This window comes from Chaetodon auriga, chromosome 7 (genome assembly GCF_051107435.1).
Source record: "Chaetodon auriga isolate fChaAug3 chromosome 7, fChaAug3.hap1, whole genome shotgun sequence".
In the NCBI taxonomy this organism is placed as follows: Eukaryota; Metazoa; Chordata; class Actinopteri; order Chaetodontiformes; family Chaetodontidae; genus Chaetodon; species Chaetodon auriga.
In genome coordinates, this window is record NC_135080.1 from 25927140 (window position 1) to 25949406 (window position 22267).

The following is a 22267-nucleotide window of genomic DNA, read 5'->3' on the forward strand; positions in this document are numbered from 1 at the left end:
TAGGAGGTCATATTTACTGAAATCAAAAGCTATTTAAATCAAAAACATCTTAACAGGCCAAGTTACATGTTAACATAGGACCTCTTCTTTGATATCACCTTCACAATTCTTGCATCCATTGAACTTGAAGTTTCTGCTTGAATTTCTTTGCAGGATGTCAGAATAGCCTCCCAGAGCTGTTGGTTTGATGTGAACTGCCTCCCACCCTCATAGATCTTTTGCTTGAGGATGCTCCAAAGGTTCTCAATAGGGCTGAGGTCAGGGGAAGACGGGGGCCACACCATGAGTTTCTCTCCTTTTATGCCCATTCAAGCCAATGACACTGAGGTATTCTTTGCAGCATGAGATGGTGCATTGTCATGCATGAAGATGATTTTGCTACGAAAGGCACAGTTCAGTCAGAAACTCTACATACTTTGCCGAGGTCATTTTCACACCTTCAGGGACCCTAAAGGGGCCTACCAGCTCTCTCCTCATGATTCCGGCCCAAAACATTACTCCGCCACCTCCTTGCTGACGTTGCAGCCTTGTTGGGACATGATGGCCATCCACCAACCATCCACTACTCCATCCATCTGGACCATCAAGGGTTGCACGGCACTCATCAGTAAACAAGACTGTTTGAAAATAAGTCTTCATGTATTTCTGAGCCCACTGCAAACGTTTCTGCTTGTGAGCATTGTTTAGGGGTGGTCGAATAGTAGGTTTAAGCACAACTGCAAATCTCTGGGGGATCCTACACTTTGAGGTTAGCGGGACTCCAGAGGCACCAGCGGCTTCAAGTACCTGTTTGCTGCTTTGTAATGGCATTTTAGCAGCTGCTCTCCTAATCTGATGAATTTGTTTGGCAGAAACCTCCAGAACCCTCAGTACACCTTTATGTGCACGAACCCATCTGTGCTCTGAATCAGCCACAAATCTCTTCACAGTATGATGATCATGCTTAAGTTTTTGTGAAATATCTGATCTTTTCATACCTTGTCCAAGGTATTGCACTATTTAACGCTTTTCGGCAGCAGAGAGATCCTTTTTCTTTCCCATATTGCTTGAAACCTGCGGCCTGCTTAATAATGTGGAAGGTCCTTCTTAAGTAGTTTTCCTTTAATTGGGCTCACCTGGCAAACTAATTATCACAGGTGTCTGAGATTGATTTCAATGATCCAACGAGCCCTGAGACACAATACCATCCATGAGTTTAATTGAAAAACAAAACATTAAATGTTTATGACACTTAAATCCAATTTGCATAATAATTTGGAACACGGTGTAGTGGTTAGACTAACACATTGGAGGACTTCAATGTCTGCAGAAAGATGGTAATTATGTTACATGAAACGTCAATAAAACAGATAAAACAGATAAAAGTGCACATCATCATTATGTGCCACCCCCCCGAGAAGTAACAACTGTAACTGACAATGCTCATGAAAAAATCATTGGTAATCCTTCCATGTAAGTGCAGTCACAGCAAACAGACGGTCACAGTGAGCCTTTAGTCTCCACCTACAATCATCTGGTTTCAACACAATCCTAAGAAACATCCTCTGTAAACTGTGAGCACAGCTGTCAAAGAATCTGCTACACTGAGCTGACGCAGGACCATGATTCTGAGCTGCAGCTGACACTGTGGGCACAAACAGGATTCCATCACCCAGTGATAAAGCAATCATCCAGCATGGCAAGCACACACACACACGCACACATGAACACAGACACTGCCATGTTTCCATAATTTTTAGAGACATTACATAGACTTACATTAATTTCCTTTTGACTTACCCAAACCATAACCATAACCACTACTTTCCTAACTGTAACTCTTCCCTTAAACTTAACTTTAACTCAAGTCTTCACCCTTGCATTTAATGATTTACATTATGTGGACTTGCATGTTGCATCCCGAAGGAAGGCGAGTCTCCACAATGTGACTGTGTAAACAGATTTATGTCCCCACAAGGTGAGGAATACATGGCCACACGTAGACACATGCACACACGCACGAACACACACATACATACATACACACACACCCATGTACACATAAGCTAGTTAACATCAGAGGCAGTACTTTGACACACAATTCATTTTTCTTAACACAGACAAAGGCAGGAACACACACCCAGAGATCCAAGATGAAATAACTGCTGCAACAATATTCAACAACCATCTTGATGACTGATACATGAGTTAACTCCTCTGCTATGTATATGTCACATGTGCTCACATGCTTGCACACACATACAGACATTTAAAAGTACAGATACAAACTCGTGTGGCTATTGTAGGTTTTGCAAGCCAACAGCCGGACAGCAGTGGCGCCATGTGAGCCTTCAGATCTCTTAGCCCAGGCCCAGAATTAAAACATCGTCCCAGGACTGCATGTGTACTCTGTGTGTGTGTGTGTGTGCATGTGTGTGTGAGAGGGAGAGAGAAAGGGGAGACACGCCTTGGATGTTAGCGCAACTGTGTTGCTCCCTCCCGTCCCAATGAATGCTACTGGAGAAGATAAAAGAGGTACCACAGAAGTTTTGACCAACCCCTGATTCATTTTTCCACCCTGATTGTCTTGATCGTCAACATTTCAAAGGCCTTCCCACAGCAAGCTTGGCTACCATTACCAATCAAGAATACAGGCATTAAGATTAATACAAAAATTTCACCCTATGATAATTTACTTTCAGGCGACTGCATCATCGATTTCAGCATTATCAGAGTCCAATCAATCCAATTCAAAGCTTTATCCCGAAAAATGGGCCTCTGAATTGATTCAAAGGGACAATGATAACCCACTATTATAGAATCAAAACGGCACAGGGTTCAACTGTTTTGCTTTTGCAGTATTTTAACAAATGACCCAGTTCTAATGGAGGCAATGCAGGGTCAGATGTAATAAGATTTCCTGATGCCGGGGACGTTGAGGCGTAGGTTGAAAGCAAGGCTAAATCACAATTATCATTATGGATCATGGCGGGATGTCAGTCCTTGCGCATGTTAAGGTGACGCCGAGCACCATTCCCCAGCTCAGTAACAGGCCTATTATGATGGCCCTATTAGATCAATGTGTCAATTACTATTACTCAAACTGGCCCTTGGGTCTGAAAGGATACAAAATGAGGGAGATGGAGGAAAGGAGGCTTGGCTCATTTACTTCCTATGATAGGACAAGAACCTGCTTCAGAAATTTAGGAGAAAAGGGAGTGACCCTGCCAGATACAGTACACACAGAATGCAAGCTGATACAAGAACAAGAGCAAGTTGGCCATTATCATGTTTTGTAAAAATTCTGGAAAAAATGCTCAAATGCTTTGAGCTAAATGCTAACGTCAATGTGCCATCATCCGGACTGTCGGCTGGTAATGTTCACCATATTTACTCTCTTAGTTTTCCATGTTACCATTCAGTGTTTCATAGGCATTTCATAAACCACATCATTGAACTGCAGTTTTGACCAGAGGTAACAGGCGATCCCCTACCATGAGCATCTGAAAAACATTACATGCCAATTCAGTAAGAAGATACTGGATTTTTTTTTTGTTTGTTTTTACCAGATTTGCCTGCTGGTGGTGTTATATGAAAAGTCAGCATATCGACAAGTTATTAGAATTTATTGTCTCTGTGACCATGAATGTCTGCACTACATTTCATGGTACTAGTTTTTGAGGCTTGATCATACATATCTGTATAACATTAATGGCAATTTATCTAAGATTTGTTGAAACATTCAGTCAGGGCCTAAATGGTGGACCAACCAATTACCATCCCAAGACCCCTGCAGCAAGTGTTGCTAAAAAGGTTTTGTAGATGAGCGTTTCATTACTCACTGTGACATACCATCATATTGGCACAAGTATCCAAAGATTTCAAACAATACCAAGCCATATTCTCAGCACAGCTTTCACTTTTAGTGGCAAGTGAAACAATTAGACATGACTTGAGTCAAGGTCTCATCAGTCCATAATTGGGTTTTTCTAATCCTAAATTGCCATGCTGTAAATGAACCAGAGGGCACACCTGCTGAATCCATCTCCTTAGACTGGCCCTACAGTAAACTCTGGCTACTTATGTCATTTTTCTGTCCTACTGGTCTGCTACTGTGTTGCACTGCACCAGATTTGGAAAACCTCCTAACAACACAATGTTTAATGTGACTTTTACAACCATGTGTGAGTTTACTTTTAGATATGCAACTGTTTACAATGGTCATTACAGACCATTATGGATGGCGCGTGTCTTATTAATGTGCCATTATCATCAATCTAGTCTGTGTACTTCCTCCTAGATGAAACATGTTGACATCTGTTATTTTAATTTTCAAATCAATGCTGCACTTATTCCATGAGCACTTTCCTTCTGGCTGAGAGAATCTGCTCACATCTTTTTATGAATGTGAACTAAACCAGGGGATCAAAACCACAAGATTTCATGTGGCTGTGGAAAGCATAGATGGAAGCCTGAGGAGGAATTAAAAAGCAGGCAAATAAATTCATTTACAAGGAAGGGACGTCACCACATTTCCGACTGGTGCACAGTTTTACAAGCTCCCCAAATACGAACGACAATTACATGCTGTGGAAATGCTAAACAAATACAACCTTGGTTTGGGAAGTCAAGGCTGCCTCTGCTGAAAGACAGAACTCTATTGCTCCAACTGAAAACTGCTCAACTTCTGAGGAGTAGCATTTCCACTGGGGTCCAACTGATAGGGCCTTTGAATACTGAAACCAGAAAACTCAAATCAACAATGCCAATATCCAATAGTATGTGCCAACATTCAACAAGTACTCAAAGTTCTCCCCAGAACTGTATTCTTGGCAGGATAGGAAAACCTCTGCAAAAGCTTTCAGACAATGTGACACAAAGTCTCCACTGCAACACGAAAGGGAGATAGTTGATATTCAAAGTTGACTTAGGACCTCAGACACATAAACTGACCACATACTCTTTTCTCAGCATCCACTTTAATCATATCACATAAACTTTATCAGATCATGGAGTTGTCATGGAATTAAAAATATACTGTTAAAAATCTTTTCTTATCACTTTAAGGCCCTTTGGTCCATGTGTACGTAGACAATCATATCTGCGTGTCCAACTCCATGTAAACTGGAAACTAAAAAGTGCAGTGCAACATTCTTTCTCTCCCCCCTCCTGTTATTTGTTTTGTTTTTTACTCCCACTCCTCTCATTCTCAGTTAAAACCCGCCCCCCCCACACTCAACAAACGCTGACCACATCAGAGCTTGCTGGAGGCCTGGAGGGACGCACAGTGATTCCGGCAAGCTGCAGGCATTAGGAGGAAAGTAATTAGGGTAAAAAGTTCAACCACAGCTCCATGTCTGCAGAACAGCCAGAAATACATTTCCTTCATTGTTTAATACTGCACATACAATGTAATGACTAGCATTTTGGAAACACACTGCCCTCCCAGTGTACAGACACTAATTCTTAGAGATAAAGCATTGCATTATAACTAAAAATTGGGCAAAATAGCAAACAAAACCATTAAAATTGAGCAAGCAGGCTGTAAGAATATCCATCTTGTAATTTTAGGAACTACCAAACAACAAATTGTGTAAAAATGAAAAGAAATTCAAAATGGGAAACTATGTATATGCAGTTCATAAATCCAGCTTCTTCCTTTGACAGCAGTGAAGTGGACATTAATATTCATTACTAAAATCATAGCTTGCATTAGATCCAATTTTAGCCATTTTAACCTTGTGCGCCAATTTTCTGTCTAAGTTAAGTAGAAGCACTTGACTCAAGAAACATCTGGTCAGGGAGGAGTTCTTTCTACTGCTTTGACATCTTAAAGCTGCATCTAGAAATGTGACAAGTTAACTTTGCATTTTTGCATCTGCTTGTGCATAAATATACGACCTAGTGGGCAGCTAGGAGGAGGATACAACATTTATGAGTTACAGTGTAGATGACTTAATGATTATTTCATCAGGTGTTAAGAGTTCTGGCTCTCAAAACTCACTTTCCAGCCTTTACAAATAATCCCCCACCCACTGGAAGTTCAAGGCACTCTCACTAACCCCACCCACCCACGTGCTGGCATCTTCCTCCACTAAAAATCAGATGCCAGTACAATGAGTGAACAACTGAAATTACAAAAGCCTTATTCTGGAACCAAAACAGATTAGCAGAACTGTTATTTTGGTGAGAGGCCACCAAGCGCGATAGAAGACACGAGACATCAGACTGGCTAATGACCAGTTAAAACCACTTGTGGAAAAAATGCTAAAAACTCTACAAGCTATAAAGGCGCAGGTTTTCTTGTCACAGGAGACGTTGAGTTATATGACCCTCCAGTCTGCACGAGACAGCTAATTTTTGCAAACGATCAAAGCAGCAATCTGCAGATGCTTTTAGGGGACCAGGGGGAAGAAGAATCCATGACAGGATGACTGCATGCTAAATACCAATAGAAACCCCAGAGATTGTTTTGTACATGTATGCACCACCGTAGCATCCAGACTCTGAGAACAAGGTAAAAACTCACAGAAGGGCGCATATTCATCAGACGTCTCATTTGGGAAGTCTAAACCGTCTGGAAAAGGACATTCAGAAAATACTTGGCATGTGATTGACTTCAACCTATCAGATCAACAAACCATATGACATAGTAAATCAAACTCTTGCCAAATCCGGTCAAAAGAAGAGAGAAAACATCTTTTCCATCAAGCAAAGCTTTTGGTGCTGTTCTGTCAACCTTCTTCTTTCAATGAAGAAAAACTCTCCAGTTGTGATATAACTGTGTTATAACAGCATCTACACTTAAGTCTTCGGGAGCCACCATTGTTCAGGCTTTTTTGCCATTGATCTGCATTTGGTTATAGTCAATGATCAATCAGATCAATGACATATGGTATGGCAATACAAGTAAGTTAGTGCTGCACAACCTAGTGAACACCTGCAAAATCAAACTAAATGGGTGGGATGTCTAAGTCTGAATTTGATCCAAATCTTACTCTGTCATTATCCTAGTGATTTTTCGGTGGATGAGCCTAGCAAAGAAAAAAGAACAACCGTAACCTTTTATTTTTAACAGCCATGTGACACTAGTCAGTCTATCTAAGTCAGCCCTACTGCACTGATTTTGCCCATAATTCATCCTGCGTCTGTTTTTTCTGTGAATCCATCTAGTAGATATTGAGGTATTTCAAAAGTATTTAAACAGTAATAAGTGAAAACTTTAGCCTACTGGCAGTGCTTAAATGAGAAGACAGGAGACAACTAAAGTCAGTAAGATTCATCCTCTGCTCCTCCATTAACATCTATACAAAATTAGAATCCAGTCTCCAGTAGAGACATTTCCTGAGATAAAATGTTTTTATTCCTAAATGCATTCAATGATTTTTGGCCACTTAAGGGTTATTATGAGATGCTATGGAAGCAGCAGTATTACTTAACCAAGCCAATGCCCCTTTATCTTTCATCCACCATATGAAGAAAACTACATTAGTACTGCTATATCTTTAGTTTAATGTAGAAGGAAAGAAAGTTTTAATTGCTAGTAAAATAAAATATTAATTGCTTTGACCACAGAGGCCTGGTTTAGGGAATGGGGTTGTGGTAAAGGTTTGAAAAGTCATTACTAATCATTCAGCCTGTCGGGTGTGTTTATGTGCACCACTTCCAGTACTACTGAGTTTAATCTGACTTCCTATTTGAAGGGGGAGGATTGGCGAGGCCGAACACATTTTCGACAGACATAAAACAGACATGCAAGTCAAAATAAACGCTCCGGAGTGAAGCATGAGCCCTGGAGCTCTGCCTATGCAGTGTGGTGGTGTGTGTATGTGTGTGTGTGTGTGTGTGGGGCAATGAAAAAGGGGAAGTGAAGACCAGATTACAGCCACTCTCGTTTCCACGCAGGGGCATGACGAAAGGGTAAAGGAACAATATCATCAAAACTGTTTCTTTCAGTGAGAACGTGACATTCCTGCCTTTGGACAGCAGCGACAAAAGACCACCAGTGTCTGTGGATTCCATTCTGGTATGACTTCCTATCTGAACTTTGACATCATTGTGGAGACATGTCGTAATCAATACAGCTTCACATCAAACCATGATGATAGCAAAGGTACGAAATAAATACATGGAGTCTCCAGGATAACTTCCCCGAGGTTGCATCTACCCTACACATACAGTACGGTTGGACAGCATGAGTGTGCGTGCGCATTATGACGACTCATGGGTGGTCATAATGTGACAGTGAAGAACACCATAACCTCATGGTGGATAAAAAGCATCACTTCTCCAAATCCCCTTAATCTGGGGCCTCGTTTTATACAAATGCTTGATGATTTCCATTTAATACACTTTAGAAGACGGATACATCCAGTCCACAGAGCAAAACCTGTCATGAAAATGCACTGAAGCACAAGGGCTTAGTGCCACAATGGGCTTATGCCATCAAAAGTGTTTGTATGTGTGTGTGAGCTAAGTGGAATTTGTTGCTTGCAGCCATGTAATTAATAACCTGCTTCATTTCACTGCGGGATTTAAAGCAGATTTAAATATGAATGTTTAGTAGTATGAAACTGTGTTTGCTGTACATTCACCTTTGACTTTGTATGGCATTTACTGCCAATGTGAGAGCCCGGACGTGGCATCAAAAATTTTAATGAACAGAAAATTACAGCTGCAACGATTCGTCAATCAATCGATTAGTCAACCAAATTAAAATTAATCGGCAACTAGAGGTGAATGTCATTCCTCACTTTGGGCTCTGGGAAATTGCGATGAGCATTTGTCACATTTTTGATTAATCAATGAAAAATAATCATTACCTGTAGCCCAAATGAAAATACATATGACCTCATGCCATTAGTATTATTCAGATACATATTAGTCATGCAGGGGAATAAATTCACAGCACATCAGCTTGCACGGATATTGTCAGACAATGCCTCTCAAAGATAGAACGTGGAGAGATGAATATACCCTGAAGCCCTTTGCACAATTTTGCAAACACTGGATGCCTCGGTTCGGTTTGGTTTGATTGGAATGTGTTGGTTCCAGCATCAGTAACATACATCATTGTCCAACAATTATCTATGCAACACAGGAACAGTTTTTACACTATGGGGGACTTTTGTGGACTGGTTTTACAACACCACTGTAAAGACGCAGAGACTCAACTCAGTTGACTGCCTTTAGACAGTGTACGTAGTGTTAACTGAGCAATAAAGAATGACCAGTTGCTCAATAAAATTGAAACATAAACAGGTTTTTAAACTGACTGGAAAGGGAAAACCCCTAACTGATTTAAGGGGAGTTACACGAAATAGAGTGAGAACAGATGATGAGATAAATAAAATAAATGAGAATAGATAAACCAAGGGCACTGGGTCATCTATTATGAAATATTTAGAAACACTGTCAGATGCATAATATAACTTGGCCAAAGATGCTCTTCTCGTGTGCGGACAACGTTAGATTCTGCACATTTGTTTTGCGGTATTAGTCAAAAAACTGTATAAAAAGCCAATATTTTGGAGCATCTCTAACGCATATTATTTTCTAATTTGATAGATTCATTGTTTGGTCTATAAAACATCAGAACCTAGCTAAACCAAAGCTAAACATAAGCAAAAGAAAAGTTACAATTCCTTAAATTTGAGAAACTGAGGCTACAGACTGTTTGGTACTGTTGTTTAGTAAATAGCTTTAGGGATTAATCAGTTATCATAACAGTTGTTCTAGGTGTAAAGAAAAAATACGCTGACACAAAAATACTCAATATGGTTCTTGTTTTGCAATACCTGAATGTTAATGGCTGTGACTGAACATAACTTTATAATTTATGGCACGCAGGTAAGACACTTACACACAGCTGTGACAGTGGAAGTTACACCTTTGTTTCAAATGGAATAACAATGAAATCGGTCTAAATCAAAATGCACTTGATGTGACCACTAGTCTTTATACTTCACACTTGCCCAGATTAACACATTGAATGGTATTGGATTGCACAAAGTGTCAATAATCATGAATGAAAAGAATAATTAGAATTAGATACAAAAGAAGAAAATATTGAATGTACAACAAGTTTGCAGTGTGTTTTGGATTGGCAAATGCAGACTTTAAAAAATAAAAAGCATTAGACTGGAATGACAGTAGTGACTTTCATGGCATGAAGCAGATAAAAGTCCTGTGGTTGTGCTTTGAAAAAAAGAGTATCCATAGCTTCAATGGTGACCGTGATATCTGCTCAGAATATCCATCTGTATTAGCCAGAACCCTGAAATAGCACATCCAGTAGTAATCTGCACAGTGAAAGAGGACTATATTGGTTAAAAGAAAAAAGGATCACATCCTCCCAGCATCTGGAGATGTTGTGCGGGGGTGGCTGGAGGTTGGAAATGTCACAGTTCCCAAACTCTGGAGAACAAAGCACACTTATTCATCACTGAACTTCTGCCTATGAAGTATGTGCACTCAAACACCCACAAACACTTAAGTTTCCTCTGTCCTAGCCATAAAATTTACATTCATTCACAGCGAGCAGCCTTAAATCTCACAGAATTTTAATACCTGTGGATGTAATTAAAATGAAAGAAAATGATAACAGCACACGGAAACACATTTTTTTCCAGAAATGGGAGCAGACATACCAAGGTCTGCAATGGCACCAGCATTCTTTACTAATTCCCAAAGCCCACTGGCACTGGTGCAGAGAGTGAAAGGGACGCATATGTAGCTTTACTGTCAAGAAAATCACTGGATCTATACATGGTTTGGACTTAACGCATAATCCTTTCCATTGATAAAATTATGTTGAGTGTGCCTGGCTGGAAATCCACAAGTACAGGGCTTCAGCACACATGCTTTTTCCCTTCTCTGGTTTTCCTTTAATTTGCAAATCTTGTAATCTAAGCCTAGAGCTGACTGAACCAACTTCTAAACCAGCACCGCTGTAGCAGCCAAGGCTCCAATCTGTTTTCCATTTAAGTGTCAAGACGGCATCCTTTTTGGTGGTTAACAAAATCTGTTATTTCAAAATGATTATATGCTAAAAATTGTGTGAGGACCTTAGTAAGTTTATGAACAGGCCCAATGGAAAGTACTGTGCCGCACCCGGAAGCCTTTTTCCTTCTACTCTTTGACCAGAGTGTTATTTACCAAGCACTTCTGTAGGGGGAAGAACCAGGCTGTGCCATTCAGCCAGAGGTCAGGGTTTCTGCTTTTCAACACAGTGCATGTTTTCAGCATTAGTGTCGAGCGACGCCTGGATGATTCGCCAAACCGTCAAAATGCTGCCTGTCTCAGTGTCAGTGAGGACATAGGAAAAGCAGAAGCAACAGCAACGGCGTCAGAGAGACAGGGGCGGCAGTCCCTGGAAAACATCAAGAAGGTGGTCTCCATCAAGACCCAGCTGAAGACAGACTTCCTTATTTCATTTCCCGGGGAGGATATATTGAGTTAAATTTTGTGTTGCTCTGGAAAAGCAGCATAAGTAAATGGAGGACGGGGGAAGAGGGGAGGGCATTGACTGGGTATGGAGAGGTGCCTTGGGGTCTGTCACTTTTTAAATTTGCTTTCTTTCACTAAACAAAGACATGACATTCCTTGTCCCAACTCTGAGAATCCCAGGGATCTACACAGGGTTAGTCTCCTCTTTTTTACTGCCTATGGGGCATTCAGGTACTGCTCGAATTCCAACCATAGCGCCACGAAGAATCCATGATTCAGAGTCACTAAGCCTACATCGCTGGCTCGGCTCCAGTTGGGTGCATGTGAAGGGTTCATAACAAGAAGTCGGGTGTCCTTTGATGCCTCTTATTATTAAGAGAAAATTACTTTCAGATGTAGGATTTGTACTTCATAACATTGCAAAGAGCAACACACTTTCCACTCCCTTCTGCACTTTTTAAAGACAAAATTTCATGAGGATGGGTCATTCCAACATTGCATCGAGGGTGCTTTACTGTCGGTCCTTTTGGTGTCCTAGCAGTCTGTGGACTTTTCAAGACAGTTCCCTGAAATCAAACCAATAAAAGACACACATTCTCTGGCCCCTTTATTACGGTACATCTATACAATTTAATGAAATCCAATACAACAGATCTGTAGCAAATTCTACATTTAACAAGCTTATAATATTTGGATTTTGTTAACACTGCCAGAGAATTATTAGTTCACCTATATATTTATTACTGAGCTCGTAGTTATTGGTAGTGTTGTACCAGACTGCATTACATTGAAATGTGTTTCTAATGTTCTCAGGCTTCAAACAAATGCTCAGTATAATTCAGATAGACAGGTTCATGATTTGGTTTGCTGCGCCAGCATCTGCAATGCTGTCAGTCAAAGCTCAATTTAAAATGTCCCTCGTTTCTCAGTAGTCTGAGGGAGAAGACTGAACGTATAAGATGTCAGAAAAGACAGTTCATGAAGGTGGAGTTGTGAAAATAATAAATCTTGGCCTTGGAATATTTCAAACATTTCTATCATATTGTTGGGCAGCCATGGGTAACATATACTGTATGGCAGCAATTTATCTATCAGAATCAAATTAAAGCTACTCCAATCAATATCTTTATGTGAACAATGGGTCAAATGACTATGTGTAATGTGAAAGGCATTGCTGTGAGCGATGGACCCACAGAGATATTTTTTTTTTATTTTTTTTTTTATTTTACTTTTCAGCTAATTGTTTTGGTTTTACAGCCTGTAACTGAACTATTTTGGTTCAGTCTCAGGACTCTCACCAACATAACTAATAGCTTCCATTGCTTTCAGTGAAAAACCTCTGATGAACACATTACATGCTGCCTGCCCAACAATGAACAGCAAGTTAGTGAAACTAACCCCAGCTGGTAAACATAGTTGAGCATTTAGCAACTTAAAAGCCAGATATTTTTCTCAGAATTTGGTCAAACCCACAAGAGTTTAAATGGAGAGTGAACAATGGACCTCCACAGTTCATGATCATAAGGATCTGTATTAAGCAGACCTGGGCATATTTTAATGGATTGTTACATGTTAGCAAAGAGCAGTGTCCAACCATTTTAGGCTGTGCTGACCATCACTTTTCACTTTTTCACTCCTTTGGTAAGTCAGTACGTCCCTCTCTATGCTAGGAAAGAGGATCCTTGCCTTATTATAATCAACACCTATTTTCGAGCCGTGCATCCACGGCCTTTGCCTAAGGGATAGTTGGCCTTTAAATGGACGAGACATTGATTTTGAACTAAATAGTCACCAGTGACGTAAGTATTGAGCAGCTCTCAATGATGTACAACAAAACATCCTGATTTCATAGATGTGGCAGTTCACCTAAAATGGCACATTCTGTCACAAAACTCCTGAACTCCTGTTCTTCAACAAACTGTTCTTGTGGTGTCCCTCGTGGTATTATTTAAGGTCCCTTTGTATTTTCAGTTTATCTGCTTCTGATAAGTTATATAACCCAAAGGCCTGTTTGTTATAACTGCTACATGTGTTGGAGAAACTGTGGTGTCATTTTCATGGTTTATTTTAATCTATTGTGTGTACTTACATTTGTTTATTTAAGTTTAAAAGCATTTTACTCATCGTTTTGTTACGTACAATAAAACCCATTTTGGCCTCAAACGATTCAAGAGTTTCATTCAGGCCAAATATAATCGCAGAAGTAGAAACTCATATCTGGTTGATGGTGTGCTCAAGAGTGACTGACATTAATGTAGTGTTTGGTTGGAATCTATTATATACAGGACCTACCGTATAGGAGTAAATGAAGAACACAGCAAAGGACTTTTAGCATTAAAAACATGCCAGATCTTGGTGAGAGAGAAGGTGAGGTCAGCTTTATTATAACGAATGAACTCACCCAGAGGACCCTGTACTCTTGCAAACTCCCAGCAGGGGCCTCTTGTCAACAAAACTGTCTGTCTTCAGAGGACCTGAGAAGGAAGAGGAGTCATAGAAAGAAGCAGATGAGAAACAGAATGATCTGCACACAACAAAGGGGGACATTCTTTAAACGAACATGTGAGGCCTCTAGTGCTGCCCACCCTCATTCAACAGGCAGCCTATTACCATGACAGGAAACGTGCTGATTACATTACTACTGTTGCCCTGTAATTCAATTATGGTCACGAAACATGTTTGATGAATGGAGATTTTTTCCAAAATCAGGCCTTATTTAGCAAGTTAGTGGACCAGTCAAAATGTGGAATCCACATATCGTGAAGACTTTGGTGTTCTACCTTTTTCTGGTCCTCTACTTTGTGAGCTTTTTAAAGGAAACTTGAGGGAAAAGAAAATGAAAGAACATAATATGCGACAGGATTGAAATGAGTGAGAGAAATCTCCTGAATGTTGCAGAAGGAGTATGATTTTGTTTCTCTTTGTTTGTTTTTCGGTTTCGGGGTGGAATTACAGCATGGTAAAAACCCAGTAGGCATATTTATAAAAAATGAAGAGAAAACATGCTGCATTAAGTGGACTGATCCCATATTTTCCCTGATTGTCTGATTCTTGAGGACGGACAGTGGATCAGGGGATTGAGAGGATGGGGGCGCTTAGATTGAAGAAGATGTTACCCTTTAGAGGACTGTAATTTGAGGCTTGACAGTAATCAGCCTGGGTTCCTGTGGTATGGCGTGAGAGCAAATACAAGCCTTTAACACTCCCAACAGGATCCTTTCTTTTTCATGTTTCTGTCATTGGACATCATTCCCAGTCAAGATATGGAGTTGAAACATAAATATGACTCTCACAGACTTAATGAAATGGCACATTTACTAAAATAAACTTTCTGGGAAAGAATGCAACATTTAATGAACAGAGAAACTTTGATTTCATTACTGTTGTAAGGGACAGTACCAGAAGCTAGTACCGACTTCCCTGTGGACAGCATGCTTCAATGTAAGAGAGGGGATGGGTGCATGTTTAGATGACACTATATAACAAGGCCTGAAACATTCCAGTAACATGCTAATTGTTAAGCTTCACTGTATGACTTTTACAGTGTGGGAGGATCCCAATTGTAGCTCTAAAGTGAAGACATGCAAACTGGGCTCTGCTGAAAAAGAGCACAAAGAGCTACAGCACATATACATACATATGCATAAGCACACACACATATATAGTCACAATATATTCACATTTCCTCAATGCTTATTTGTTATCCATCAAGGGAACAGTGTTGCCTCATTTTCCAAGACAACGGAAGATCACAAGTTGTAAACTCCTAAGAGGATGTGTAAACGCATTTACTCCCTTTGGAAAACCAGTACTTCCCTCTCTATTCTAGGAAAGAGGATCCTTGCCTTATTATAATCAACACCTATTTTCGGGTCTTTCTAAGTCCGTCCACCCACGGCCTCGCATCCCAGACAATTGGCCTTTTAATGGCTGACCACAGTGCAACACTGTTTGCACCCTAGCAGATTGCAATCAGTGTCCTTCCCTCCAGTAGTACAATTCATATTTATTTTCTGCTGAGAGAATTGCTCCCCTCATGTGTTGAGGCTATCTGCTGCTTCTTATTACTGTGGTTTGCTTTCATCCACTTCCAGCGCTCTTCAAATGCTGCCATTGTATGTTGTTGAAATCTGCCAAAAGACCGGAACACAGACAGAGAACAAAAAGGCGATTTTCTCACCAAAAAAATGCAACAAACCAGCGGGCCTATATGGCAGCTTTCACAGGACTGATTGACACCTGCAGAGACGAAATTTAAACTTCATGTCTGGAAAGGATCTAACCATTGGAGCAACTAAACCATTCACATCATAGCTTTGAAAATATGAATACTGGTATTCATACTTACAGCTTTCCAGAGTTTAAAAAAGACAGTGGAATCAGTGAAACATTTGTTTGCCATCACTGTGACTATTTCCCTATTTCAGAAGACACTTTAACTGAAATAAAATGTTTCAATGTTGCTGATATGCCAATTAATATGACAACAAAATGGAAAAACAGGATTAAGGTAAGCAGCTGTGGAAGCAAACACTTTAATAATTCATAATTAAATAATTAATCATTTCACACACCGTAGTCTGTATGGTATGGAATAAATTTTTGGTTGAATATTCTTTCCAGTTAAAGTACTACCAAAAGCTGCAAAAGCCATGCTGTTTAAATACTGTTGTTTAGGGATGAGAACACAATTACAATGATTTCACATAACGCAACGTTCTGCTTGAGGATATTTTTAAGGCCCAGCTCTCACTCAAAACTGGCCAAAGTCAAGCAGTTATTCCAAAACAGTGACGTTGTCAGCATACTACAACTGTTGGCTCCCAGCCACTATGAATCACAGCCATGTAATACTGCTACGCTGGGCTAACCTTTATCATTCAGGTTACACTAAACTAAACTCAGTCCATCCTCAGCTACTAGGAACCTTTACAGGTTGTCCAACTGTACAGTTAACGCCACAGTTCACTACACTTTCTGCACTCTGCTAGATTCTACAATTTAAGCAGCCAAGCACAGTCTTTCCAGAGTCAGTGGGAGTGAGACTTAGAGATACAGACATTTAGAGGTTTTCTGAATGTCACACTCCGAATACACGTTTTGTTATGAACTCTTGTGACAAGAGTTTTCCTCAGATTAAGCACAAATTTTAACTCAATTTCTAAAACTGGCAAAAGAAATGTGAATTAATTATAATTGATTTGGCAACTCTGTTTCCATTACACTTTTTATGAGTACAAATCTTGTAATTTCTGGCGTTCTCATCCGTTTTTTGGACACAAACTGAAAATGTGTATAAAAACATGTGGATGGAAACACTCTTCTTCTTGTTCACTCTTATAACACCCTTTCAAAGTCAGGAGACAATGAGGCCAGTGATATGAGGATGCAGAAAAGCTTAAAAGTAGAACAGGATCAGACAGAACGCAGGCAGTCAGATACTGAAGACATCCATGCTCAAATAGTCTCATTCTGTTACATCAGTTACGGTCAGTGCATTTGAGGGGTTAATTGATGATTATCTGTTGTAATCTAACATTTCACACCCATTTTTACTCCCTTCTTTCTTACAAGCGTACATTAGTTAATTTCCTACTTTCCGAAAATGGCTTTTGCCACCGACTATTAATGCAACATGTCATCAGACAGCATTACATTATTGCTTATGGACAGAAAATTTGGCATCTCTTCCATTTAAGATGTCTCCCTGCATAACTGTTTAATTCTGCTTAAAAATGGCAGCTACATAGAAACCCTTCCTGTTTTAAGACAGTCTGACAAGAAGTTTGATTCATTTTTAATGCTTTGGGAATCTCAAAAGACATTAGGCAGCACCACATACAGCATGAGGAAGACGAACTCTGGGAAAAGACATGGTGCAGGTTACAGTTCACAAATGTAAACAGAGAACGAAGACAGAATCCATACCATGCATGTTTACCTAAACAGGATATACAAGAATCCTTAAGATTTAGAGTTAGAGGAGTTAGAGAGAGATTGCTAACAGAACAGTGAAGGTACAGTGAGAAGTTTCCAGCAGAACTTTGGCAGCAGGAACGCACTGACTTCAGAGGCTTGCCACCGCTGACTGAGAGTAGGCCAACACTAATCGTAGATTGACTTAAACATTAGGATGAGGCAGCATGGAGCACTCTTTAATTTTAATGATATAGCACTACTTAGAATGCCCACAACCCTAAGATGCATTAGGATGTGCCGTACAAAATTTCATTTTAAGTGTCGACCTTGAATGCCAAAATCATGTTAACCAAAGCGTTTTTTTTCCCCAGAAGAGACATTTGAAAGTCATCCTGAAAAAACACTGCAGAGGACTTACAAAGAAAATGTGTTCTTCTGCCATATCCCTTCTACACTGAAGGATTAGAAAGGTAAATCAAGTGTTAAGAAATAAGCGTGTGGGAGGCAGCTGGGCTTGTTTCTCGGTCAGGGTATATTTCTTGTTATGCTGTCTTGGAGCTGCATAATTACAGAAATACAATTATTAAAACCACAACTTAACATAAGACGTTAATTAATGAGCTTCAGAGGTGCTGGTAGGCAGATATTTGGACACAACCAGGCTAACTCTTTGTGGTAAGCTGAGCTAACAAGCTATTGGCTATAGCTTCATATTTGGATGAAACTGGCATCTATCTTCTCATCAAACAAGTATATAAGCATATTTCACAAAATGTTAAACTGTTGCTTTATAAATTGTATTCAACTGACAAGAGTGTTACTGTGAAGCAAAACAAATTAAACTGAATAACATCATTCAACCAGTATAGTTTTTAAAAAGAAGAATAAAGAATCACCTGAAATATACTCATCAGGCTGGAAAAACCTTGAGGATGCAGCATGAAGAGTCTCATGGTACAGCAGGCAGATAAACTAATCAAAGCCTCATTTGAAGGTGGAATATGAAGTGTGTGCTTTGGAGTTTGTTCTTTCACAGGGTTGAAGGTTCAGGTGCAGAGGATACTCACTGATATGAGGAGCTGGCAGGATGCGAGCGGCTCGCACCGGACCGTGGCGCACTGAGAACAGCTCCTGGGCTTCCCCTGCCAACTAAAAGAACAAGATATTTCAATTGAAGATAATGTAGTTCACATATCTGGTCCTTTAGAGACAGACTGACATTAGACTTGAAGTTAAGGCTAAAATATTGAGGTATGAGACATTCCAGAGATGATGTCCACCTGTGGCCATGTGACCTTCTATATTCACAGGTGTCACTTTATAAGAGCATTATTTCCTGCCTTTTGCTTTTTTGATGTAAAGGTTGCCACTGGAAACTCAAGCTTCATTGGTCTTAATAAGTACACCTTAAGACAAGTATGCTTTTTTCTGTATCCTGCAAAATAACCATGCAGGATATAAGCCGAGGGAAATTTCTGCAGAACAACAAAAAGCACAAAGACAAAAATGCATTTGTTCACACTACAAGAAAAATAATCTATTCCAACTGTATTCAACTGGTTTGTTCATAGAAAGAGACAGGGGAGGCAGGGAGGGAGGGTTGGGAACAAGGGCGGTCGGGTGGTTGAAGTTCCAGCCAAACCACAAAGTAAAATCTACTGAGCACAGAATAAAAGGCCCAGTGGCATCGCAATGCAAACGAGCTGCCTACACTTACTATGACACAGCCAACTAGGAAGGGTTTGGGATTCAGGTCAATGCCAAGTGGGCAGAAGCCCATGATGTCTCTGTCCCAGACAGACTGTAAAGTATATGAAACACTCTCACCAGTGTTTCCAACAGATCTTACAATGTCCAAAGATTACCTTCTGTTTCTGATTGCATGATCATAAAAGGATAAAGACGAGAGGCCTACCTAAATGTTCCTTCACCTTCGCTCTCACCACACTAAAGGTTACATGATGTTGTGCATGTTCAACAGCTTTATATGGACGCTGTGAATTCTATTGTTGCTGTACCCACTTTGCAGGTTCCTACTTCAGTTACTTCAGTCTATCCCCCAACATGACCTTTGACCACTCCATGAACTTTTTACTGTCAAGGTAACAAGTCAACTGCCCAACACTTGTCTGTGATTGTGTGAAACATGTTTTGAGGCTTCACTGCATTCTAGTCTAATACCTGTAACACTGGTACAGAAACAATAATGGATGTTCCCTTTAAATAAGATTTGTGAAGGACAGTGCAAAACCAGGTGTCTGGAAACGACCTTGCTCTTTGATTAGGGCAAACACCATTACTATACTCTTTCTAGCTTACATCTACTATTTGAGAATGTATCTATTTAGCAATCATCAGTTTATACAGACATACATGCAAGCTGATTTTTAGCATTTTTGGACAAAATGTTTAAATATGACTTTGATTAAGCCCACAAAATACTCAAAAATTCAGATGTTTCAAATAATTTAGAGCCGTCCTGTTTGGTGTTGAAGGTTTTGTGAGAGGGGCTTACTACCTCGCTGTTGCTGTTTAATTTTGTCTTAACTTAAAGCAACAAAAACTTGGCCAAAACACAGTATTTATTTAAAAAAAAAATAAACTAAGGCTGTGAACTGGCATTCAATGCCAACTCAAGTATTTAATTGTCTTCAACACACAGTGCTATGCACACATTTTTAGTCTGATAATCAGACTTAATTGCATTTCGTTTTCACTTCATCATTCGCTCTGACATCTATTTGAGTACCTGACAACGCATTTTGGTCAGTACCCAAAAGTACTGAAGCTCGATACCCAGACCTATCAACATGCAGCTAATTATTGGAGTGTTATAAAATACACAACTACAACAATGAAAAGAGAAATAAAAAACACATTAGCAGTAGCTGATTCTTTAGTGGATGATCAATTCAAGGGCTGTGAGTGTCACGTGTGATTTATTTCTCTAAAACTTCTGTTCATCAACCCACTTCAGTGATCAAACAAGTGCATTCCGGCACATTTACACAGGCTTGAAATTACATTTAGGGATAAACACTAAAGGTCGCCCTATTAGAGAGGATTTTAAAGTTTGCTGCATTTACGGTCTTTATTACTGAGGAAATGCAGCCACAGTGTAAAACGCTTTAATGGATGTATGTGTGTGTCTGCCTGGCCCAGTTTAGGCTTCATGTATTCATGTGATGCCAGTATATTAGGTCAATGGCCTGTGTGGCTCTTTGCAGTGTCTGGCGTGTGTAATGGCACATTGTTCTAAGCGCAGAATGCCCCACTTTTGTTATTCTTTTATGCGTTAAATTACAGTGAAACCTGCATTATCACTTTACGAGTGCTTTAATCTGTTTGTTTTAAGTCTTTAAACCCATCTGAGGGGATGATCGCTCTTTTGTGCAATTAGTAGCCTTTTCAAAAGTGGCGGATTTGGAGCTGTGTTTTTATTCAAAGTGCTTGCAGCCCAGCAGTGGTAGATTAACACTGGAGACATGAGCAGGTTATGCGAACACTGATAGCAGGAATAAAAGGAGGTTGGCAGCAGGGAAAGATTCCTGTGCAGACAAATGGACCTGCAATGGGGAATAATGGAATTTGCTGGATTAAAATGAGAAGAGGGGAGGGCCGGAGGTTAATGCGCAGGGTTATTGTGCATTACCCCGCCGCTCATCCTCGCCTTACTTGGCTCTCTGTGACATCCACTGCCATCAACAACATTCCCACTATTACATTAGTGGCCCGGCGTACGCAATATGCCAAATTGCTTTTTCAAAGTTGTTTTCTCTGCATACAGTTATTCATTATATTCATTTCATTTGTGGCTCGGATGTTTTTGCGGAATCACAGTGTCTGCTCTTCTGTTTTAATCTCCCAAATGTAATGCCATAAGCTGTGAACAGATATCTGGGCCATATTCACAAGTGAGTGCGCTCACTAACACAGTGCTGGACATATTGGCGGTGCGGAGCGAGCAGGCGCTTCAGGGATCGTACAATAACAGGTGTTTGTTCATGGGCTTCAAACAACATGCGGCTCGAAAATGATGAGTATACAAGCCGAAAGCGATGCTGCACTACTTATGATGCTGAGCTGCAAAACAACTAAAATAAACTTTTTTTTTTTTTAATGTGAGGCATCTCAGGATCAAAAAATGAACTCACATACTCATTCACACACAGTCAGCAGGAATGGTCACACAGACGACACAGAGTAAGGATCAGCTGTGTGGGGTGTATGTTATCTATGACACTTGTTGTCAAACAGCTCATCAAACGATTGTCTTTAAAACAATTGCAATCATACGACCCGTCCTGTCAAACTGTTTCCCCTACATATATTGAGATATTCACAAGGAAAATTTAAGTTTAATTTTAAGTTCAAGCAGCTATAGAAAGATTTATTTAGGAAAGAGTCAAAGTTGGGTGTCAGCACTGTAGGGAAGTACTAGCTGCCTCAAAATCACAGCACTAACCAGTGAATATATGTTTTCCAATTACAATTAGTCATTTATCCAAAGCAACGTACGTATGGATTCACACACCGACGGCACAGCACCAGGGGCAGTTTTGGGGTTCAGTATCTTGCCCAAGGATACTTCGACACATGGACTGCTGAGGCCGGGGATCGAACCACCGACCTCCTGATCAGTGAACAACCACTCTACCTCCTGAACCACAGCCGCCCCCCATGTTTTACATCCAAAATGTCATGATGGCACCCTTATGGTGCCCTTGTGTTCAATCATCATCGCCATTCTGAAGTGAATATGAAAAGTGCAATATACAGTATTTACAACTTATACTGACTAAAAGACGAGTAGCTACAGTCAGCAAACATCAAATTTATATTTTTCCTTATCTCTCCTTATCCACTTGGGAACAGATCAAATCCAGCATGGACCAGTTGGTATAGAGTGTGGATGGGGCTG

General features: G+C 40.1%; 1 protein-coding gene across 3 annotated transcripts in view; it reads right to left on the bottom strand.

Moving 5' to 3' along the window:
* bcas3 (BCAS3 microtubule associated cell migration factor) overlaps positions 1 to 22267 on the bottom strand; it is a 332868-nt gene that overhangs the window by 300546 nt on the left and 10055 nt on the right. For all 3 annotated transcript variants that reach the window (XM_076734875.1, XM_076734874.1, XM_076734877.1), the window contains exons 6-7: positions 18414 to 18495; positions 13829 to 13901 (exon numbers count right to left, since the gene is read on the bottom strand). In XM_076734875.1, the coding sequence (XP_076590990.1) occupies positions 13829 to 13901; positions 18414 to 18495 (155 nt within the window). The remainder of the gene's footprint in view (positions 1 to 13828; positions 13902 to 18413; positions 18496 to 22267) is intronic.